The following is a 25,596-nucleotide window of genomic DNA, read 5'->3' as shown; positions in this document are numbered from 1 at the left end:
GCGATGTGACCGAAAGGACCGTGGATGGGAGCAAGCAATGCTGTAGGGCTGCTCGCTGCCTTTGGTCTTAACTCCAACGGGAAACCAACGGGAGATGAACCGCCGCTTGTAATCGCGCTGCTGTCATCTCAATGTTTGTCTGGCTTTGATGCGACAGCCGCCGCCCCGTGCACTGGTATTGGGCGCACACCGGGAGTGGGTTTTCCATGCGGTGGGTGTCTTAGGAAGGTGCCCTTGGATGCTGCGGGAGTGCTATAATTGAACATAGTCACCCATCGGACGGAGCACCTCTGCCAATACCAGCTGCCAGTTGCCACCGCGTGTCGGATCATCAACACCGTCCGTGTCGTATTGCGGGAGAGTTTTTCTATGCGCGCTCTCTTCGCGCCTACTTATCGTGCCGTTGTCATCTCGCCACGGTTGCAGAGTTACCCCCGCAATACTAGTCCTCGCATAGTCATCGTATAGAGTCGTCGCCGTCGTGATCGTCGTTGAATGTCGTCGGTCGATGCTTACTTGGATGAAAAGCAGCCGTGAGTTCGCGGGGAGAATCTTGTTCCGTGCCGTTCCTCTGCGTTTCGGCAATATCTCAGTAGCCGTCGCTAGAATTTCTCGTCGCGGTGGGCAGCAGATAGCAAGCCTGGACTGGTGTAGTGTGGATTCACACGCGCCTTGCTTGCGCTCTTTCTCTCGTGACACAAGCGCGTCGCACAAATATCAATAATAATACCAAAAAAAAACTCAACAGCATAAGCAACACATTTTAACACATAAGCTGGCTGCTGTTCCCCGCGTATCACTCTGCATGGAAATCTTTTGCACTTGGACCGTTTACACCGAGAGCGGCGCGTTGACCAGATCGCAGTTCTGTGTGTGAAATTCGTACGGCGACGCGTCGTCAATTTCGCTCCTCGTTCGCGTCGCCTACTTTGGTGGGATTTCGGTTTTTTCGGTGGACGACTTTGGCGTGCTCTGACCCTCACAGGACGACGAAAAACAAAACATTCCTCGCTGGGATTTCGGTCGCAAAGTGGGTGCCCAAGCTAGCCCTAGCGAGTCGTGACACATTTTGTGCGAGTGTGAAACTGTATCCTCGCGCGGACGGTGGAAAACTCTGATACCGATCGGTTTTTTGGTCACGATTTGCAGTGTTTACCAAGCGTCTAGTTTTAATTAACCTTCGCGGCAAGTGCGAGCACATCGGCATTCAGGAGTCAGACCCATCATCCATCCAGTGGCAGTTAATTAAAGATAAAGTTGAAACCTTGCCCGGTAGTTCGTGGATAACGGGGGACTAAGTGCAGATGAAAATTGCCCTAAACAGAACAGCACCAACGTGCATCGTATATGTGTGTGTATGTGTAAACGGCGACGTAAACGTAGTGAAAGAGTAAATATCAAATATCGAAACGGAACCAATAAGTTGGCAGGGATTCGACAGCAACTGTGTAACAAATATCACTCGTAAAGCCTACGATTATGCGATTGAATCGAAATAAATGACGAAATTGAATAGCTCGGGAACTTAATAAGTGTTTACCTAAAGTCGCGACATGTCATGACATAATCTCATGACGCTTGTGATATATCTTAAGCATTAATTAGATTTTAAAACATTCGACACTGTGCAAATAATTTTTTTTAATGTGGAAGTATGCGTATATTACGCTAAGATTTTTTCATTCCAAGGCCTGCTTTTTTTGGAATTTTTTGGAATGAAACTACAATCAACAAGATGGTATCAATATCAATGTGTTCTAATGTGGATTTGAAAGTAAATTAATCTATAAGAGTGTAATGTGCAAAAAAAAAGAATATAATTTTTCTGTTGGTATTTCATTTTGAATACATGGTTTATTTTCATGAAACAAAATCCACAACATCATTTGGCAAAACTGATACTTAATTGAAATTATGCCTGATTGGCATAGATAAATTTACTCAACAAACTATATTTTGGGTAAATGTTTTAAAGTCACGATTTTTATCAACCAAAAAATATAACTTTCACAATAGTTTTTTTTTCTAGGTGTTCTGTGTTATTAGACAACACTATCATCCTAATTTGGTAAGACAAATTTAAGATTTTATTAACATTTTGTTAACAACATATAACATTTCATTTGCCGTAGCAGTACAGATTTTTTACAAGTGAGTTGATTTCACCTGCTTATAAGAGAAAAAAAAACGCTTTAAATATACTTAACCTAAACATATAACGCATTAATCGTGGCAATAGAAGATTGTAACGATTTTTGCCTGAAATTATTTATTATTTTATTTGACATTTGTTCCAATGTTTCAACATTGGATATTCTATGTAACTCATTGGTACTATACCAGGGAGGAAGCCTCAGAATCATTTTCAAAATTTTATTTTGAATTCTCTGCAGAGCTTTCTTCCTGGTATTACAACAGCTAGTCCATATTGGTACAGCATACAACATGGCTGGCCTGAAAATTTGTTTGAATATCAAAAGCTTGTTCTTAAGACAAAGTTTTGATTTTCTATTAATAAGGGGATAAAGACATTTTACATATTTATTACATTTGGCTTGAATGCCCTCAATGTGATTTTTGAAAGTTAAATTCTTATCAAGCATGAGCCCTAGATACTTAACTTCATCTGACCAATTTATTGGAATCCTTCTCATCGTGACAACATGTCTACTTGAAGGTTTCAAATAAAGAAATTTTGGTTTATGTGGGAATATTATTAGTTGAGTTTTGGAAGCATTAGGAAAAATCTTCCATTTTTGCAAGTATGAAGAAAAAATATCCAAACTTTTTTGCAATCGACTACAGATGACACGCAGGCTTCGTCCTTTGGCGGAGAGGCCTGTGTCATCCGCAAACAAAGATTTTTGACATCCCTGAGGTAACTCAGGTAAGTCAGATGTGAAAATATTGTATAATATTGGTCCCAAAATGCTGCCTTGAGGAACACCAGCTCTTACAGGAAGTCTTTCAGATCTGGATTTCTGATAATTAACCTGAAGTGTACGATTTGACAGATAACTTTGAATTATTCTAACAATGTATGTTGGAATTTCACAATAGTTTTTCAATATTTCTGCTCTTTATGTCGTTAACATTTGTTCCAAAATAAATTGCCAAAACATAATATTGAGTAACTATTTGCGTTCAAATGTAGTTGATTTTCATAACAACCATACGGTTCGATAAAATGATTATAATAGCAGATCTTCCCTCGTATCAGACTCCGCACTCAAGTTCCATGGAAGTGGAAACTTGAATAAACCCACTATATTGCATTTAGTCGTGTTAGTGTCATCTGTGCAATTAATCACTGTAAGTTTTTGGAAAAGAATAAATCTTATATTTCGTAGAATTTCAACGCAATTTATATTTTAAAGTAGTTGCGTACAAAAACATTGAAGTTAAACTTTTTTTGTAGGAAAAAACTTGAACGAAATGAAGTTATATGCCTTGATTTGCAATTTTAACCAAATGATCACTCTGAAAAAAAGGAAATTTAGAACAGGAAAATGGAGTAACATTGATCGGAATGACCTAGCTCGTAAAACGTTCTAATAAATATTTTCCGTTGAACTAATCAAATAAGAAGAAAAAAGTAAAATTCAGTTTTTTTGCTACAAATGCAATCGCCAAAAACGATTCCATTTAAAATTTCCATAAATATTCTAAATGTTTAAAAAATATAAAACTTGAAAGATGTGTATTTCCCAATTTTCAACAAAAATATTATACCGGAGAACGGTACAGCTCGATTGTACGACAATTTGTTAACCAATTATGCTTTATTATTTATAGTTTATTATTTATTTTTTATTATTTATAGTTTGAAGTTTACGATTAAAAATTATAAACAATAAATCTTTAAATCTAAACTAAAAAGTAGATCGGAGTACCTTGTACCTTTAAATTCCACCCTAAATGCATATCTTTGACAGCTACGCGTATTTCGACTACCACTTGCAGTCTTCTTCCAGAGTGGATACGAATAACTGACACTGAAGAAGACTGCAAATGGTAGTCGAAATAAGCGTATCTATCAAAGATAAGCATTTAGGGCGGAATTAAAAAGTATAAGGTACTCCAATCTATGGTAAAAAATACTTACCAACAATGCTTTCATATGCTCAAAAGTTTTAAAACGATGTTTTCGACAAGTATTATATTACATCATATAAAAGAAACGATGATTTTAGTACGGACACTGCAAGCATCTTGAACAAGTCAATCTAGCCTAAATTTAATCGTACAGTTTATACCAAAGAATAAAAGATGAAGTTCTATTTTACATGCTTGGTGGATTAGATCCTTTGAAAGTTTGGTTAATCATACTTTAAAATTCATATTAACAACAATAAAATCAGTGTTTTATGCAAATTCGGCGACTTGTAGCTCAAAATTGTGACGTGCTGGAATATGTATGAGAACGGAATCAGATTCAGCAACCTAAAAGTACAAGAGGCGCATAGGGATTCCTGTTGTAATATGCACTATCGGGGCAACACGTACCAAGTCAATTTCTCCTGAATAAATTCTATGCAGCTTGATGAAACGTTGCAAATTGTTGACACCCTAAGAATTTGATGCATTTTGAATAGCTTAACAGGGAGAGAGAACAATAGATTTGAAAAGCACGATTCTGTTGTAGCATTCCCGATCATTTCGAATGTTGTTTTGAAAAGTAATGAATCGAGAATTTTTACAACCTTTAACCATAAAATAGATGAATAGAGACTTTATTAGATGTTGATGAGATGATTTGGCGCAATTATATTCTGTTAAGCTACCGATAAGGACAACATGGAGTGGTCGGTGTATTATTTGTAAGCGAAAATCAACCAACACACGTGTTTTCAGGGTACGTTTTAAGATGAATATGCATCGCAGCCAAATCTCGAATTTTGTAGAGCATAAATCTAGAGAACTAGACAACAGTTTGGGCTTAAAATTTGATTGATTGGTCATCGTCGGCGGATGACACATCTATCAAATTTTTAGTCCAAACGGTTATCTGGTTATCTGGTTCTCCAGAAAGCTTTGATTTCGATGCATCTTCACCTTAAATCTAGTCACAAACTAGGGTTTTTAGTGGCAGACCTCGAGATTAAAAAAAAAAAGATTTTACAGAGTAGGGGGACACGGGGCAGTATGGACACCCTAAGGAATTTGCCTATTTTGGCTGTAAAGACATGAATATTATACTGTTTTTTATGTGCAGTATGCTTCTTAGAGATCTTAAGCATTTGTTAAACATTGTTGCATAATTTGGACAAAAATATTTAGTTTCCAAAAAAGGGTTCAAAAAAAGCTTACATTTGGTAGTCATCATCAAGCTAGCGGGGCAAAGTGGACACCCCCATGGGGCAGTATGGACACCTTAACGATAATAGCAAAAATCTCCCGCGATCATTCTCAGAACGTCAAAAAATGAAGTACATATTCAGGAAACCATAGTGGCAGGTCACTGTGTCGCTGAAAATATGAATAAAACCAATTTAAGACATTTTTCGTAGAGATGCTTTCAATATTGCCTCCAGGTTAGTTTTAATCCAGAATTGACGATTTTCAACCGATTTGTGGTTCCGCATCATAATCATTGCATTAAATGCTAAATGTTTTTGGATAATTTTGTGTTTGGAGTTATATTTCTATCTCTTTAAAGTATCAGTTCTACTATGTCACCCGGTGTCCATATTGCCCCAACAGAACATGAAATTTTCATATAAGCTTTTGAATGTCTTAAAGTAGCAGGAAAAATCTACTTTATTTTTGTACATAGCATAAATAATTGAAGATTCAATCAAGAGCTACATTATCGGCCAACGTGCATTTATTTGCCTCTGGAACCTTATTTGGTTAGGTGTGAATGTTATAATTTTCGAACCCAATAAAATCATGCTCAATTTTTCGGTTCAAAATCAATGATTTGAACCATTTTTCTGAAATTTTAGTGAATAATGCACTTTTCCGACAGGCAATTGAAATATTGTTTGCATTTAAAGTGCAAAATTTTTTGCATATGCCAAGATACAGGGGGTGTCCATTCTACCCCGGGTGTTCATACTGCCCCCGGTATCCCTAGTGTCGAGATCCAGCTATTAGAACCACACAGTGGCGCAATCAAGGAGGGCTTTTGGGGGTTAACAGACCCCCCCCCACACCCCTCTAGAGTTGGCAAAATATAAGGCTAATCAAGTATTTTTTATATGTTTTCACTACATTTTATTTGTTAGGTATCGACTGTATCGTTAAATCCTAATCTTCCAGCAACGTAGTCCTAAATGAGGTGCTTATTTGCCCGAAGTTTCGACATGAGTGTTGTGTCTTCCTAAGGGTGTAAATATAAGTTTCATTCTGTGTCCTATGTTTTGTGTAAATATAACTGTCTGATGGAGGTTTGTTTTTTGATACACAACTACAAAAATCACTGTAATTTCTATACATAACTTGTACCGGCAATATGTGATAAGATTTTTATAAAAAGATAGTGATTTTCGTAGTTATATACGAAAAAAAACCCACATAATACAGTTATAGTTAGACAAAACATATGACAAAAAGATGAAAACTACATTTGCTCCCTAAGGAAGACACAATACCTGTGTCTAAACGTCGAGCATATAAGCAGTTAAGTTTATCTTAATAAAGACTGCATTACCGAAAAATGAGTGTTATCACTACACATCCCACAACTACAGATCAGTAATCTTCTGATCTTTCTGATCTTTTTGTATTTTTCATATTCGGTACAAGTCTGAAAATCTCCGAATTTCTTTTTTTTTCCTTTTTCTACTTCTCGCTTTTATAGAGCGAGTTCTCAAGCGATTGTACACGTTACCATACTATTACCATGCTATTTAAGTATGATACTTTCTCTCCAAACATCATCGCAACAACAAAATCGATTGAGATCTGGAAAAGTTATGGCTTCTTGTTGTTTTTCGACGTGAATATTGTAATTTTTGGTCAAACTACTATTGCATGGAACCATATAAAGATAAAGTCTTTTTCAATGTTTTAAGGCCTATCTTAAGGATGTTTTGAGGTGTATTAGTTTTTGCATAAATGTTTGGAATTTTTTTTTTCTCCCATAGTCGGGCAAAAGTTTCGAATCAGCGGGGCAAAAGTTCGACCCATGTATGAACTCACGGAAAAATTGCAAATTGATTAAATTCCACATGCTGTCTTCATATTTAATAAAATTTGCCTGGTCGTGCAATAATGTCACTAAAATTTCATCACTAATTTTTGCGAAAAACTGACATTTTTGGGTATATTACAATTAACCCTGTTTTGGACAATTTTTTGATAAACATTTAGTGCGTGTTTTTAGGAAAAAAAAAAAATTACGACTGGTGTTAAGTATGCCTGTCATAAAAATATCAATATTTTTAGTTTTAGCCAGCGAACTTTTGCCCTGCACTAGATTCGAACTCTTGCCCCACCGATGGGGCAAATGTTCGTTTGAGACATTATATTCAAAAACTATTGTAACTAAAAATAGGTAAATATTTTGACACAAGTTTGTTCAGCAAAATTATTGCCAATATGTTAAAGTATTACTGTATGGTTTTTATATTGTTTCAACTGCTTTGATTTTCTGATAACTTTGATTATACGACTAAGGTCGAACTTCTGCTCCACCTTACACTACTTGATAACGGCCTTAGATATCTACAATAGATAAAGCGTGAAACTATAATAAAATGACGTAAACCAATTGCGGGGGTTAGAAGCAAAGGCATGTAAGTGACAAAAACCAACTTTAGAGCCATTTTTTTGTGAATGAAACTCAGCAATGCCATTTTAGGATCCCATATAAAATCTAACTTTAAGGCTTGACTGAAGGTCAATCCATCGAAAATGTGAGAATACAATAGCTATCCAATGAAAAGTCAGAAAAAATTAACATTCATTTAGCACTAGTGGTCCCGGCAAACTTCGTCTTGCCATCAAGTAGGCTGTTGAAAACCGCTATGAACCGTCCCATACAAAATGACAGTTCCGTTCACTCTCGTTTTTTCGACTTTTCGGTGAATATCCTAGAACTTTAATACACACAAACACGTCGGAACCCTTGACGAACAAAATGAAGGAAGAATCATACAAATCCGTTGACCCGTTCATAAGCCATTTCGTGACATACAAACACCACTCCATTTTTATTTATATAGATTTGCAAAAGCATTACTAGGTAATACAGCGTATGACATTTTTGCGTGTCTTAAGGATCAAATTATGTGTCTCTAGTAGGTTTGGGGATGCTGTATCTGTTGCCATTCGCAGAAATGTTCCAGATCGTCACAATTTTTAGCTACAGGTCGTAAAAGTTACATAGAACGCAGTTTTTATTTATCGTTATATGAAATTTAAAGTATGATTCATTAAACTTTTTTGTGATCAAATACACTAAGCATGCATAGACTTTCATTTAAGATATAATTTGGATAAAATTGCACGATTCAATTTAGATTGAACCGATTTCTTCAAGATACCTGCAGTCTTTATGCAAAATTATTCGTTTTTCTTATATGGCAAAATACAATACTTTTCTAAACCATCCGTTTTCAACCAAGGTTTCAACCCAAAAATAACTTTTGGGCATCGAAAGTATTAAGAACTTTGTTGATAAGTATTGTTGTACGCATACAGTTTGAATTGTGTACCAATTTAAGCCATCAAATTGCCTTACAAGCTGGCAAACTTGCTTGCAAGTTGGCTGAAATAGTCAAATTTTGCATTTTAAATTGTTAATATCTCAAAAACTGGACGTGCCATGATATTTTTGAAAACGGAAATTAGTTCAGCAACCCTTAATTGAGAAAAAAAAACGGTATTTTGATGTTTGTGACAAAAACGTGTTCCGCAGTGTAATGAATGTATTTTCATGTTAAGATGAGCATTAGGAAGAAAAATTACAAAAGTTATCAAAATGTCAATTAGTAAACACGCCTTCTTGGCATATTCTCACCTTCAACGGTGTTACAATTTGTCTGACAAAGCTACTGGACGCAATTACTAAAAGATTTTCTGGAGGAGGTGCTCAAATAGCCATAGTTATAAACGCGCTGTTATTCAGCAGGAGAGTAATGAGTTCTAATGCATAACGATCAAGGTTTTGCTGGAATTTTCCTCTACACAGAGTATCTTTATGCTTGCCACACGACATTCAAATGCAAAAATTGGGATTTGGCAAAGGAAGCTTTCAGTTAACTCTTGAGAAAATGCTTATGTATCATTAAGCTAAGAAACAGGCTCCTTTTTCATTACGGTCTTTATTTTGCTGATTGCTCTGGAAATTCTTACTCGAATTTTGCCATAAAAGCTTCCAGGAACTCCACCAGATGGCCATATGACCCGAGTACCTTTATTCCATTATTTTTGCAATTATAACACTGGAACCTTAAAAAATAGCAGTACATACCGGCCTCTAAGAATCTAAATAAAAAAAGTTCATAACTAATGGGATTGCTCAATATCCTTTCTTAATGTTTTTCTATAGTCGATTTTTCTCTGTCTACTGAATGTCCCATAACTAAAAATTTGGTAATTGAATTTGAAAAATAATAAACACGGAATTTTTCATAACGTCTCCACTTATGAGGTTTTCCAACGAGGCACGGGACAAGTGTGCCACTCGTATGGGGCTAGAAAACCACCAAAGATAATAGTAAAAAAATTTATATAGGTAATACCATTTATTTACTTTCTGAAGATAGTACAGATAACAACTGCGGGTTTAAAAATAAATATTAATTAAAATCTAGATTTTACGGAAATAGCTGAGAACTCACATCATTTTACTACCGGATTAATACAATACATCTGTGCCGAAACCTATTCAAATGTAGGTACTAGATGGCTTATTTTGACAATAATTAGTAGGGAGCATTAATTGATTATTAGAACAGATTACCAATATATAATGTAGCTTTTTAGACGAATTTTATGGTGTTCTTCGTTCCAAAAAAACAAAAATAAATGCCAAAACACAAAACACAAAAATAAATGCCAATTTTTTTCAAGTTTTCTTGAGAACTGTATTACAAATTTTAAATCATTGATATTGAATATCACTACTTAATTTTTCCGACTTGAATTCTTTTAAAATTGTGTAATTAACTAGGTAAAACATTCATTTCATTATACAAAGAAGAAAGGAGTAAGTGTTTTATTTTAATAAACCTTTATTTGATCTTCATTCATTCTTGGTAAAAAAATCAAAATCGTATCTAACTTCATGAAAATGGCAGTGGCCCTGATTTAGGGGTTTTATGGAATCTTATCAAACACAAATTTTTCTCTGTCAGTTGAGAGTTTTTGCATTTGTTTATCATGCAATTTCCATTTTCGATCGGTGTATACCGAACCATCGACCCACAACATAGCCTTGTTGGAGAGGTGCACGTTTACCGCCATGTCTATATTTAGAAATGATTCATATATTTTTCAGGCATTTCTACAGAAATTTCCTACAAAGATTCTACGGGAATTTCTTCAAGGAAGCATAAAAACAACTTCAAGACATTTCTGTACGGAACCCACCCACATATAGTTCCACAATTAATTATTCGATAACCGTGCAAAGCCCCTTAAATAAATGCTTGAAGCGGTTTCAGTTTAAATTTCCGCGAGAACTAATGATTAAATATTTGGAGAAATCACTGAAAACTCTGAAAATTCTGTAAAATGTCCCAAAAGATAATATTAGAATATTATCAGGAAAATGTTAAGGGTAATTCTTTAAAAAAATGCTGTAGGATATGTGGAGAGATCATTTGAAAAAGTTGTCTAGAAATCTCTGGAAGAATGTTCAAAGGTATTCCTGAAGAGAATTTTCGAGAGGGTCATGAAGAAAATACTGCTAATACGTGACAGTAATACGTGAAGTTTCCAGAGAATTTGTTAGAAGAGTTTCAGGATATATTTTTGAAATGATTTTTTCTTTTTTTGTTTTGGGAACTTCTTCATGTTATGAACTTTATTTAAATACAGTCGACTCTCAATAACACGAGTTACAGAATCATAGAGAAACTTGATTTTCATGGATACTTCAATGGTCACTTGAACCGCATATGCACTTTTTTGTATAACTCAATACCTCCGTTACTCTACTGCTTCTTCAATATCGAGTTATAAAAGTTGATAGTAATTTGATATACATGAACTTTTAAAAACAACCGAACTTAAAGAAGCTTTCAATAGGTACTTGATCTTTTTTTCTCTTGTCCATTTGAATCTCCTACACTCAACAAATACATATCAAAGACACACAAAAACCCTCTGGGACTATGTTCATAGGATAGAATGATTTATAGAATCTACTTGAGATGCGTTAGATCCACAGTAAGGCGAAAATGAAGCTTTAAATTTTCAACAGCTGAAATCTAGAGAACCAGATAGCACACAGTCAACAAAAATGGATTCATAATACCAAATTTTAGACATCGCCGATTTAAAACGGTATCAATAGTTATTTCCATGCAAAAAATGAAAAGGAATCATTTGTTAATAGTCTCGTCTTGTGCAGAATACGGAAATGTCCTAATTTATTCCATAACGAGAATAGAGCAAGATAAGAGAAACATAATTGTATCAGTAAAATGTACATGTCAAAACAATAATAATTTTACTGATTTTAATAGTAATTATTTGTATAAAAACGTGGAGTAGTGTGAAAAAATGGGAAAAATATAGTTTTCCGTGATTTTCAATCAAATGGGGTTTAAAATATGTAACAACGTCTTTGGAAACTGCATGCGATGCAAAACGTGAAACTGACTTCAACCCTTATAGGCCTGAGTGAAAGAAAAAATACTGAAACTATATCCGCTCAGCGAATTCTTAACGGATTTCAACTATATTTTAGCAGTATACTGTTCAGAGTAAAGAAAAAAGATTGACGAAAAGTTATAAATGAGTTATCTGAAAATGCCTGTCCATCTTGTCTAAATGATATAAAGATATTCCTGAGTTACGTAAGTAATTGAAATTTGCCAAACATTCAGTTCAATCAAACCGTTATTCGTAAAGGTCGATAAGTTATTGAGATCTAGCCTACCTAATTTGACCATTTTGTTTGAAAAATCGAAAAAGTTGCAATTGTGTCAAATTATAGACGACATAAAGAAGAGATGTGTGATATTTTTCATATTTAATGTATTTTTCGTAACATGGTTAAAAATGGGATATTATCGTAGAATACCCTGTTTCGCATTTTAGTTGCGTTACGGTTCATTATGCAACGCCTTTAGTAAACATAATGGAGCACATGTGATTTATATAACTATCAATCTTAGAAACATGGAGAGGTCTATGAATACTTGTTTCTAGGGTTTGAGTTATTATCATTTTTAGAACAAAATGGAGAGTTCAACTAAGTACAATAAGTTATTCTTCTTTTGTAGAATTAACATAGTAGTTTACGTAACAAGTTGCAGAATGATGATTTTTACAGCACGAGTTGTAAATTTATCCTACGAGGCTTGCCGAGTAGGATAAGTACGACGAGTGCTGTAAAAATCGAGTTCTGCAACGAGTAACGTACAACATTTTTTGCAATTTCGTAGAAGACCGCTTGACGGGATAAGAAATTATATCGGAATACATTCACGATTATTTTATAACTTCTGAATTATTGTTGTGTAATGATTCATTACGCAACTTAAAACAGTTGCGTAATGAGAAAGCATTGCGTAATGAGAAAGCGTTACGTAATGAATCATTACAACACAGGTTTCAGTTGTGTAATGGCTATTTCTGCACTGCATACTTCAGCCAAATTGGCATGATGAAATGGGAATATGTATTATATAGGAATTTCCGACGTATCTTTCAGCATCAGATGAAGATGTCCATCCTGTATGCCTCTTCAGAACATAAATATCCTACCTCAGAATCTACCGGTAGAGACGCGGGCGATCGAAGAAATCAGTGTCCTTTGTAATCATAAGAAATTCTTGATTAGATTTAGACTCAGTGAAGAATTCGGTTTTTACAGCACTCGGCAAGCCTCGTTGAATAAACGTACGACTTGTGCTGTAAAAATTTTCATTCTGCACCTTGTTGCGTAAACTTCTATAACGCAACAAAAAGCAGAATGATAATTTTCACAGCACCGGGCTTCCAAACTTGCATAATAACATCTAGTGCTATAAAACATGATAATTGCGTACAACTTTTTTTTTCGAAATTTAGGAATATGCTACTTAAAGGTATTAAAAATAATATCGGAAGACATACATCTCTTTTTTGAATTCCTCAAAATCGTTGTGTATAATGCAACTTTTTATTTCAGTTTCATAATGAATTATTACATAACTCATGACAGATATCAGGCTGTTACATCCAGTGTTGTAATTGAACGCATTCAGCTTACTTTCTAATTCAATTTGTTAAACTCAGTGATCTAATAGACTTGATCATTGTTCAGTTCAAAAAATTAAACCCAAAAGAGCTAAAAAGCTGAACCCAATATAATTTTGATTCATACTCCGCAAAACTCCATGTAAATGTATTTATTTTATGTTTTCAAAACATTAAAAAATATGAAGTGTATATTAATGAAATTTGACGGTGATTTATTTATTTGGCTTGTACGTTGAATCGAAGATCACAAATGTGAGCTGAACGGGGCGTTTCAGAGCAGCTTCAGGCTGCTGCTTTGAAGATCATTGTATACTGCTTTCAAGATCGAATTCAGCTGCATTCACTGGTAGCATCACAGATTTGCGTGATGGAAAACTGCTTGTTTTGATCAGAATTTACAATTGTAATTTTCATAACTAATTGCAAAATTAACACGAATCGTACATCACTACCTGAGGGAGAGGAGACAGGTGGCTTAGATTGCAAGCTTCCAAAAGTCAAGGGAACCTGTCACCAACTGTCACTGGAAAACTGTATAATCGAAGGGCAGAATGTGAAAAACCGTCAAAATTAAAATAAACCTAATTAAAATTTCTAGGTGTTTTCCGATGTTTTCACCTTTTAACAAGTTGAATACCTAAATGAAGTTGTGTGTTGGCAAACTGCTATCGATTTTTTTTCATATTCATTTCTTTTTTATATTCACTTCTTGTTATTAAAAAGTGAATATAATTTTGACCGTTGTGCACAACCCAAAAGTTAAAGAAAGAAGGCAAGAAAACATGCCAACTGCCAGTAAGCTGTCTCATTTCTCTCAGATTACGACTAGCGCTGCAAAAATAAAGTTCTGCAACGAGTTGCAAACAACATTTTTTGCAATTGCGTAAAATATCAATTGAAGGTATCAGCAATCATATCTGAAAGCATTCACCATTAGTTTCTGAAAATTATTGTGTAATGATTCTTTTTGCATTTTCGAATTAGAATAGGCTGTTTTTCATCACGTCAATCTGTCATGAAACGGCCTACTTTCCTGTACTGAACTATGCAGTAAATTAATAGTCATTACGCAAGTGAAATCAATAACGTAATTACTACAACGCAACGCTTTTTATTACTCAACTGTTTTCAGTTACGTAATGAATCATTATGCAACAAATTTTTAAAATTGCAAAATAATGGCGATGTAATTTCTTATACCCTTAAGTGGTCTTCAACGAAATTGCAAAAAATGTTGTACGCAACTCGTTGCAGGGTTCGATTTTTACAGCACTCGTCGGAACTATCTAACTCGGCAAGCCTCGTTGGATAAATGTACGACTAGTGCTGTAAAAACATCTTTCTGCAACTTGTTGTGTAAACTACTATTATGCAACTCATAAGAGTTTTGAAATGACAGACTATGTACTGTAATAGTAGTAATAGTATTGTTCCATATTTGCTGAATGATGATTTTTACAGCACGAAGCTGCTACAGTCGAGTTCTGCAAACGAGTTACGTACAACATTTTTGCAATTTCGTGGAAGATCACTTAAGGGTATCAGAAATTATATCGGAATGCATTCACAATAATTCTATAGTTTCTGAAAAATTGTTGTGTTATGATTCATTACGCAACTCAAAACAGTTGCGTAATGAGAAAGCGTTACGTAATGAATCATTACTGCACTGGTTTCAGTTGCGTAATGACTATTCCTGTACTGTATACTTCAGTGCAGGAAGGTAGGCCGTTTCATGACAGATTAGCGTGATGAAAAACATCCTATTACGATGAGTAATTGCAAAAAATCATCATTCTCATTGTCCCTTGTATGGTTTAAAAATTATATTGAGTTCGAATCGTTGTCTTATGGGTTACATGAGTTGAAATCGATGTGTAATGATTTACGTGGTGCCTTAGTATTGCATAATCAACCATTAAATAATTTAAATCAATTGCGTAGTAAACTTTTAGTTTCCAATGTTTAATATCCAAATTTACTTCGTTCGTTTCCTTGACCTGAGATATAGTTTGTAAACTGCCAGGGTATCGTAAAGTTAATAAATTACAATTACAATTACAACTTTTACGATATCGGTGCACGAATTTGCATGATGGAAAACAGAGTTGATTAAATACTAAATACAATGGAGTTGATTTTCGTATCAACTCATGTGACCAGTGCGACAAAAGTTTTATAATTCAGCATGTTATGATGTATCGAGAACAGAGTCTGTTTGAAGACATAAACCTATGCATAAACGTCAACTCTGGCAGAGATTTTTTTCAAATGTATTGTAATTTTTATTGGAACCTTTATGTTGAGTATAGTTAAGAAATGTTTCCATAATATAATTTTTCATCAATTTTGAAATTCACCCGATACCTTGCCATTTCATGTCCCCTGTACTTTATATCACATCGAATCTTAACTTTATCGATTTTTTGCGTGTCTCAAGGATCAAATCCTGTGTTTCTAGTAAATTTGATTGACCCGATGCTGCTCTCAGAAAAGTTCCAGTGCGTCACAATTTTGAATTACAGGTCACCAACGTTGTACTACTGGTTAACGTTCATATGAAATTCAAACTACGATATTTTTTAAACCGATCAAACATGCATGCTACGTTTGAACTGCGCGATAAAATTTCGATTTACCTTTTTTCAATAAATCTAGAGTTTTCATACTAAATTTTGCGTTTCTTTTACATGGCTGGATACAATACTTTTCTAATTCATCAAAAATTAACTCATGAGCATAGAAAGTATTATGAATCCTGTTGATAAGTGTTTTTAAGCACAAACAGTTGGAATTGTGTGGTAAATAAAGCAAATTCATCGCCGTTAAAGCTGGTAAACATGCATGCAAGTTAGCTGAAATAGTTCAATAATGCATTTTCAACAGCCAATCCTAGGCGCGCTATGATAATTTTGAGACTGGCAATGGATTCAGCAACCCTTTCGGTATTTTCCGTAGTGTTGTGTTAAAATGAACTTTTGAACGTTTTAAAATGTATGCCACATAATGTATCAGATTTTCCATTTGAGTGTTGTCTAAGAGAAATTAAGGCACACTACAAGATATGCCATGAAACAGCCACATCTGAACACCTTGAAATTGATTCGCACGTTAAACGTGTTTGTTTTGCCATCTATTGTGTTGTAGATCATTCAACCATTTCTCCTTCAACCCCTAACTAGAACTGCTGACAACGGATCGGATCGTTCAATAACGGGAAGAAAAAGAAAAGAAATCCAATCAATCGTTGTAAGAAATTCTTCGCTTCCAACCGGAGGAACAATGTGATGCTGCTGCCCTCAGTCTGGAAGGAAATGTGAACTGAAGACGATATCGTCGAACAATAAATTTTCCAGGAAAAAAGAAGAAATTCCCGTTCGTTTAACAGAAAGTAGAGTGTTGTAATAGAAGAAGCAGTATAGTGAAGACACAGACAAAAAATCAATAAAGCCCAAAATTGTTTTCGGACAAATTCAGCTCAACTGAAGCGAAAAACTCACATCCATTTTTTCCTCGCTTTTTTTGGGAAGCTGGGTCGCCCGCAGGAAGAACGAATAGGAAGAGAAAGTCGTCCCGGGGAAGAAGAACAAGTAACGAAGCAGCGATATCCTCACGCACGCACCGAGAGAAAAATCACAGCTTCGAGTGTAATAATGAATTTGGTAAATTTTACGCCAATCTGCGGGTGTGGGTAATGCCACTAGTGCTTCTGCTGAGTCTACAGCACTCCCACCCAGAAGTGCCGGCGGTCGATTGTGGGTGGCAGTGGGCAGAAAATCAACGTTGTGGAGGTGGTGAAATGTAAGTGTCGATTCCACCACTGTATCGCACCACAGCCAGCCAACCATCTATCGCCTACTACCTACAGCTCTCTAGCATGGTTTTCTGGCGAAAAGGAGGGGGGCAGAAGAGTAGAAGATGGGTCGTCAGTGCAAATATACCCCACTCGTCGTCGTGGTGAGAGTGTAAAAATCCTCTAATAACTTCATAGACCTAGGAAGGGAAACGAGAGTGGAAGTGTTGTCACACGAACGAATCACACAGACACCAAAGCACTGACACACGTGTACGGAGAAGACTGTGAGACTGACAAAGACGAAGCGCCAAACAAAAGTGTCTCTATTGCGCATAAATTGTAAGCATATTTCTCGTCGTTCGGTTTTTATTTTTTGCACCCATCATAGCGTGAACGGAAGCCTTCCTCGGTGTTGGTGCGGCGAGATTATATCAAATTACATTTTATCCGAGCTGGTGTGAGTATGTCAACCGCGGGTGCAACACCACACGAGAGAATAAATAAGAGCATCATCACCTAGGAAAGAGTGTCCCAAAAGCACACATACAACTACAGTTGCACAACTTATCCAAGAGGGGGAGAGATCGAAAGAATAATAAACAACGGCGTCAAAAGAAAATAAATAACTGCTTGAATGCACACACACAAGGCAATGTCTTGAAGCCAAGCTAAAGAAGAAGCGCTAGTACTCTTGAGAGCAGAGAGGCAAGAGAAAAATAAAGTCAAAGCCTTCTGTGATAATCGAAATCACCCCCTTTCCGCCCGACGTCCGGGGTTTAGAGTCCACTGTTCACACCACACACTAATCCAACGACACCAGAAAAGGTCGTCTTCGTAGCTCGGCAGATATCCTCGAGACCGGTTTTTGTCCTCTTCTTGGTGACGACGAGAAATTCACACAAAAGTTTTTGCCTCTAATCCCCCTCGATGTTAGTGTACCGATTGGCTGCGACACACCAATCCGCGAAGATTATCACACAAAATAGAGGGAGTGGCCTGACCGTTTCGAGCCCCGCGTCCAAGAGTGTGTATGTGCAAGTGCGAGTGAGAGGCCAGAGGGGTGCGGCCGACACCAGCTCAACACGAAAGGTGTGATTACAGACACCAAAAACCAGACACCAAGCGCTTAGTTTGTCGCAGCAGCGGTAACCAGTTCATACACGGCCGGCGTGAAGTTAGCATCGTTGTTGTTGTTGTAGTTTTTGTTTCGTTTTTTTCTCTCGCTCTCGTGTGATTCTCGCAGCCTCCCCCGCGCCGTGAGCGTACCCACCAGCCACCACCACCACTAGCACCAACCACCCACCCCCGTAGCCCCACTATCGTGCTTGAAATCACTGTGCCCACCGTGTGCTGCTTTGTGGGTGTGCGAGAGTGTCACGGTAATTCACGACACGGCACGCATTTTTTTACGACCTTCGCCGCGCGCGCGTTTCTGCGGTAGCTTCAGCGGTTTGGTTCCGGTGGCGTAGCCCCCATTAGCCCTACGGTGCTGCATGACTCGCGCGTGTTCTCATAAACCATCATCCGCGGCTGTTCGCGCAAAATTGGTGCTTCGAAATTTCGCGGAAAACAGGATAAACCAACAAAAGCTGCCGAGAAGCAAGCAAACTGTGACCCCCAGAGTGTGAGTGAACCGTGTACGCTTTGTATCAATCTCGCGTACTACCGCGGGGGCTTTCGTACGAATCGACGGTGTTAGCCAAAACGCGAACAGTGATTACTTATTAATTGCTCCAGATTAAAATACTACCATCGGCCGACGCTAATGTTATCTGGCTGGGTTTCAGAAGAAAAAGGCCGCAAACAGTGCAAGTGACGGAAGATATACGAATTATCATGCATAAATTATCGATTGAAACTGGTCATTGTGAACGTACCGTGCAATTACATTGAGAAAACGGGAGCATAATTAGAAGTGTGTGATTACAAATTGCGCAATTAATTGCCGAATGCAAAAATATTGAAATAGTGCACTTCAAATAGTGAATTGAAGAAGTGAAACAGTGTTACGGTGAAGAACTAGAAAAACTGCCGACGCTAGCGGGAGTGTGTAAGCCACAGGACGACGACAACACACGCGGTGCGACCTCTCGGTGATGTTGTAATGAGATACGACGGTCAAGAATTACTCCAATCTGACGAATTCAGTAGGCCGGCGAAGGGAATGGCCTATCATCCATTCCTGCAGCTACCGAGACCCACTGACTTCAGCGTGTCGTCGCTGTTGACTGCGGGCTCTCCGCCCCAAGGACAGAACTCCCCCAGTGCTGGTGCCGGTGCTGCAGCAGCTGCCGCCGCAAGTGCCGCTGCCACTGCCAATTCGCCGTACTTTCCGGCCGCAGCGCTGGCGGCCCTATCGGGTGCTCCCGGAGCACCACCACCTCATCTCTATCCGGGAGCACTGCTGCCGAAGTTACCTCCTCATCATCCACACGCACATCATCCGCTGGGAGCCGCTTACACGACGGCCGAGGACGTTGTGCTGGCCGCCGTTGCTGCCCATCAGCACCATCCGGCGATGAGACCGCTGCGGGCTCTGCAACCGGAAGATGACGGGGTCGTTGACGATCCCAAGGTTACCTTGGAGGGCAAGGAACTGTGGGAGAAGTTCCACAAACTGGGAACGGAAATGGTCATCACCAAAAGTGGCAGGTAAATGAAGTTTATAGTTTGTAGTAAACGGTGTAAAGAAGAGTTAATGCAAAGTCGAGCAGAAGGCGATGGGGAGCAAGAAACGCGCTTTGTTTCGACTACCGTCGGCACTTTGAACGGTGTAGAGGCCATCGTTCGATTTAACAAATTTTGTGTCAACCCACAGATGGATAATTTTTGGAAATCATTACAAAAATACAATGTGTTAAGTGAGATTAGGTATCTGTAAAAGTAAAAAAATAGTCGTGTTGAATTTTGGACTCAGGGGTGATTCAGAGCAACTTTATGACCGACTATACAGAGTTATCAGTAATTTTATTTTTGCGACTGGGAATTTCATTCGACAAAATTGTTCTTCGTTTAAAAAACATATTGTATTGTGAGATAACTAGCTAAAAACAAAGGGGTTTTAGTTTAGACTTCTTAAACTAGACATATACAAACGTTTTCAAATATATAAATTTGAAGGCTGAGCCTGAATCCATAAGAATAAACAAATACACATCGAATTTGAAGTAAAGCACATATTTTGACTTGTTATGTTATTTGAAGTTTACATTGTTTTAATATTAACATACAGCTCTTCATCATGAGTACTTTCATGTTTTTTTATATTAGTATGTGTTATAGGATAAAAATAAACTGTAGCGCATAAAATTTTAAAACTTTTCGATTTAATATGCAGTGTGATAAAGGTATGACATGACAAAACATGTCACAATAGGTAAATCAATCGGATATAACGCATTACCTTGAATTAAATCAAAATATTTTACCGAAAGTGGATAAAGTAAATTATTTTGTCAGCAATATAAGGTAAAATTGATGGAATGAAGTTGTTCTTGTCTCAAAGCCTTCTGAAAAACCTGGTTCTAGTAGTGAAAATCATGTGAATTCAGTATAATAATGGGATTTTTTAAAACTTTTAGTATAAACGCCAAAAAAACACATTTTTCATTTTAACGTTAGAGCATAAAATTTTAAAAATTTCAATTAGTTTTCGCCGTAGATACTTCTAGTTACATGTATTTCATCGTATGAACCATGAGATTTTATTCAAATTTGATTTTTATTGTGTTTCAGTCGAAACACAAATGCACGGTGAATGGACCCTTTTTAATATTCATGGTTCCTATTACTGTGCATTAGTGTAAAAGGCTTGAAATTATTAGGTAATATTGGATTTATTGTTATGTCGTGATTTAACTACTCCATATTTAATATTTGAGTGAATATGGAAAGATTTGGACAATACAGTCAAACCTCCTATAACGATTTCAAAGAAAAATTATTGATTTAGTCATTTTTTCAACTTTCTATGGCTTTCATTGTAAGATAAGGTTTTAATACCCTTAAGACTGAGTGCGCACACTACTAGCAATAAAGTTGCTCCACCAACTATCTTCAAGATACGAAATAAAATCATGACGAAAACTATACGCACGGTAATTGGTGCACCAGTGTGCACGGTAGATGGTGACATAGTACGGTACGAGGCGACCTTAACAATCCTTTTGTAAACATATTTTTTTAGTATTTTTTGTTATATATCGCTAATTTTATATTTTTTCTTGAATTATGGTATAATTGTACGCCTCGTAGTGGTATTCTAGTTCGCTTTAAATGATTTGGAAAAAAATAATAAAAAAAATTTGAAGCGCAGATTTTTTTTTAAATGCACGGTAGCTTGACGGTACATCTAAAGCACATCACTAGTATCGTGAATATTGCGCCAAATAATATTTTAATCATTGTAATATTATAACAAGTTTAAAACAACGTGATTGGTCGATCTATGTTATATAGTTTATTTTGTTACAATCTTTTGCATACAATTTTATGCAATTTTCGCAACTTGAAAGATGTGTGGCGGAAATAACTTTTAATTATAATTATTTGCTGTAGAACTGGCCTGCAAAACATAAGGCCAGATGTTTGGCACAAATACGTTTAGTCGAATGGATATTTGGCTGAATAATGTATCTTTGCGATATATCGCAAATAACTAAAAAGAACTAAAAAATAAGGAAACATATTTTCCCTGGTTGTTGGTTTCAGCTATCTGTTACCGGAGATATTTGGAACATTTTTAAAGGACTGCTACCTGGTCATGATCCACGGTGGAAACATCTGGCTCATATTCAGTCACTTGTTATACGAGAATAGTAGGTCATGGAGTTTTATGTTTTTGGAATCACTCTGGGGCCGTGAGGGGTGTAAATGACAAAAACCTAGTTTTGAAAAAATCGACCGAACTTTTTTCAGCATTTTTTTTATTCCATGCAAATTTTATAAGAGTTAAAAAAGCCAATCAAAGTCAATCTTCTACAAATTACGTTATTTTATCTATTGGATAGAAAAATCACTTAAAACCACTGTTGGAATGCTTGAAAACAGTAGATTTGTTTAGTACACTTGACTCAAAACCGATCAAAATGTCACTTACACCCCTTTGCATTTGAGCCCCTCAAGTCAGATAAACGTCGTGTTTAGAAATCCATGATCGACTCGCTTTCAATATGGCTTCTTAATTTAGGGACAGACATTGACTATTAATTTCCTTTTTTTTAATTTTTTATTTCACTTCAGTCCACTACGCAGCCATTTTTGTCATCAACTGTTTTCTATTATTTCTTTCAAACACTGTAGTTTTGACAATTTATAGTGAAATTGAGAAGAACAGCCAAATATACAAAAAAAGAATAAATCTCCTACGAAGCATGTGAGTCCTTGTATAAGTTTATTCTGAAGCACAGCTCAATATTTGAAGAAGGGAAAATAATTTATAGAATGTTGAATACAGAAATGCACCAAATGGCTTGTATAAAATAGTCTGCAAAATGATTACCGAAGCACGAAAGCCTATAATAACATGATTAGTTTAAAATATTTAATCATACAAAAAGTTGAAAATCTAACGCAACAATTGTTTTCCATATAATTGAATATCTTATGCTGAAAATCCAAACAATTTGAAGGATTTAACACACTTAAGTATTGCTACGTAAAGCATAGTTATGACATAATATTATTTTTTTTTAAAATGGTTTTTCTGGTAAATGATCCATTTTGGCAAAATGGTTTTGGCAATTGTCATACAACCCCTTAAAACAAGTAAAATAAGCCGTGATTCTAAAAAAAATGTTAAGTTGGTATTTCGAACCATTAAGAGGTAATTTCAAGGCATGAACTACTTCTGGGGGTGATAATGGGCCAGTTTTCATAAGTTTTCCTTTCAATAAAAAAAACGAATTTCAAAAATGTTTGCATTTGCAAATGCAAACATGAAAGTTTTCTCACACTCAGAATAAGATTTCATGTCAAATTACGAAAATAGTTTATATATTTATCCGGACATACGCATTTTTGGCCCAAACTCTCCTCTGACGACGGTAGTAAAAGATCATGGATGATAAATAACGTATTTATACAGGAAAGTTGAGCTTTAAGTGAATATTTGAGATGAAAATATTTGTTCATAGTTCATTTTTAGAAACTATCGATAAGCCTTATAGTTCAGTCAACGTCTTTTTTGAAAATTTAGCTATCACAGAGATTTTTTGTTTCAATAATTTTCATTACACAGCAGAACAAAAAAAAACCATTTCGCGTTTCTTGAAGATCAAATTATGTGTCTCAACTCAATTTGCTGAATCCGTTGCCGCATTCAAAAATTTTGTTGTTACAGGTCGTCAAAGGTGATGAAAATACTAATTTTATTGATGTCAACGGAAATTTAAACTATGATATATGATTTTTTTTCTGGTATATTAATCCCTTAAGCATGCAAAATAGAACTTTTGTATAAAACATACTTTTACCTGATTTAATATCGATTCAATCAAATTTTTGAACATGTTTCCAACTTCCATACGAAATTCGCGTTTTTTTTATATGGTGAAATACCATTCTTTTCCAAATTGATTCGTGCTCTTCAGTACCTAAAAACTGTTTTCTACTATAAATTAAGTGTTAAAATCAGCTTAAAAGCTGGAAAAATCGACAAATAATGTATTTTAGACAATCAATATCTAAAAACCCAAAAATTAAGTAAAAAGTGATATTTTGGAGCTTAAGGCAAAAACTGGATTCGCAGTGTTTTTAACCTCTACAGTGTAAACTGATCTATTGGACAAAATGACCTATTGCAGTTTGTAGACCATTGCTAGAAACCGCAAAAAAAAGATAAATTAAAAAAAATTCTCCGGTCAATAGTGTGAAAGTGCTCGTGAAATAGTAAGCTAAAAAACGGGCACGGAAACCGTCACGGGGTGTCCGAAAATGGTCAGAAACATTTTAAAACCCATAGCACGTATGAGTACTGGAACCGATATCCGATGATCTTGTTCCCGAAATGACCACAATAGTGTCCAAATTTATATCATTATTATATCAAGTAGATAAATGTTCCATTGATTTCTGACAGTTTTTGATGAGGTTTCTTGCATTTACCCCATAATTTCTTAATGCATTTTAACCTTTGGGCTGTCGCGCTGTTGTACTTTGTATAACAGTTGTGATTTATATGCTATCATTTTGCAACAAAGATATCAATCGACACCAAACCAAAATGTTTTCCTTAGGAATCTTCTTAAGAGCAATACTCGACAGTTTTTATTTACAGTATGACCCTTTAAAATATGGTAAAATCAACAAATGTACATGGAAGTCGCATAATAATGAACGCACTATATACGGTTCGAGTAAACCACAGTTTGAAATCGGTATATCTCAAAATCCAGATAATATAGAAACTTGGGATCTTTAGTAAAGTTGTTCTGGAGGTGAAGCGCTATCTGATGGTACCTCATTTAATTCGGAATTTGACCGGTAGGTGGCACTAGTGGGCATGGAAGTTTTACTTTTGTTTTGCAGATATTTCAGGATCCTGACCATTGAGAAGGATGGCGTCTTCTGCAAAGTTGTTTAGTAAGTTAAGGACTACAGTACTGACCCGATTTTGTCGGCCCCCGATTTTGTCTGCCCCCGATTTTGTCTACCCCCGATTTTGTCAGCTTTTTGACCCGATTTTGTCAGCCTATTTAAAATTTGTCAAAAAATTGTTATCGTCATGTTTTACCACGTTTACATTCAAATTGACGATGATGTTTGATGCCTGGGCGTAGCCAGAGGGGGCAATGACAATGCCTTTTATTAAGTGTTAAAAATCGATATTACCAATATAAGGGAGGGGGGAACCCCTGATAAAAAAAAACTGGCTACGCCCATTTTCATCGCCCTCTTAAAAGTCAATGTAACCATGTAACACATAAAAATTTGAAAAACAGGAACAAAATAAAATGACCCGATTATGTCAGCTTCCCCATTTTGTCAGCCCAAAATTCACCGAGGGGCTGACAAAATCGGGTCCTTACTGTATTATTATTCGAACTAGTTGATTCAAAATTTTTCCACTGGGCGGCGTTAGTGAGCATGAATCTTTTGTTTTTGCAGATATCTCAGGAGCCTGACCTCTTAGAAAGATAATGTCTTCGGCAAAGCAGTTCAGTAGCTTAAGGGCTATCATTGTTTGAGCCAAGAAATAGGATATTTTGCCACCAGGCGGCGCTAGTGAGCTAGTGAGCTAGGATACTGCAGGATCTTGACTTCTTAGACAGTTACCTTCGGCAAAGTTGTTCAGAAGCTCAGGAACTATCATTATTTTAAAAATCTCGATCTTTAGGGATTAAACAAAGAAAGAATTTGAGCTACTGAACAACTCTGCCGAAGACGCCATCTTTTTAAGTGATCAGGCTCCTCAGATATTCGCGAAACAAATGTTT

General features: G+C 36.2%; 1 protein-coding gene across 8 annotated transcripts in view; it reads left to right on the top strand.

Moving 5' to 3' along the window:
- Positions 1 to 445: 445 nt before the first annotated feature.
- The window catches only part of LOC5570026 (optomotor-blind protein), a 425,795-nt gene continuing 400,644 nt past the window's right edge, over positions 446 to 25,596 (top strand). For 2 of the 8 annotated variants that reach the window (XM_021848474.1, XM_021848471.1), the window contains exons 1-2: positions 453 to 1,652; positions 16,548 to 19,813. In XM_021848474.1, coding sequence (XP_021704166.1) covers positions 19,266 to 19,813 — 548 coding nt within the window. In that variant the 5' untranslated portion in view covers positions 453 to 1,652; positions 16,548 to 19,265. Of the gene's footprint in view, positions 1,653 to 16,547; positions 19,814 to 25,596 lie in introns of all 8 variants that reach the window. The other 6 variants (XM_021848472.1, XM_021848467.1, XM_021848470.1 and 3 more) reach the window with 5 other exon arrangements.

This window comes from Aedes aegypti, chromosome 3 (genome assembly GCF_002204515.2).
Source record: "Aedes aegypti strain LVP_AGWG chromosome 3, AaegL5.0 Primary Assembly, whole genome shotgun sequence".
Lineage (NCBI taxonomy): Eukaryota > Metazoa > Arthropoda > Insecta > Diptera > Culicidae > Aedes > Aedes aegypti.
Note: the sequence above shows the minus strand (reverse complement) of the source record. Positions and strands in the feature narration are given on the sequence as shown.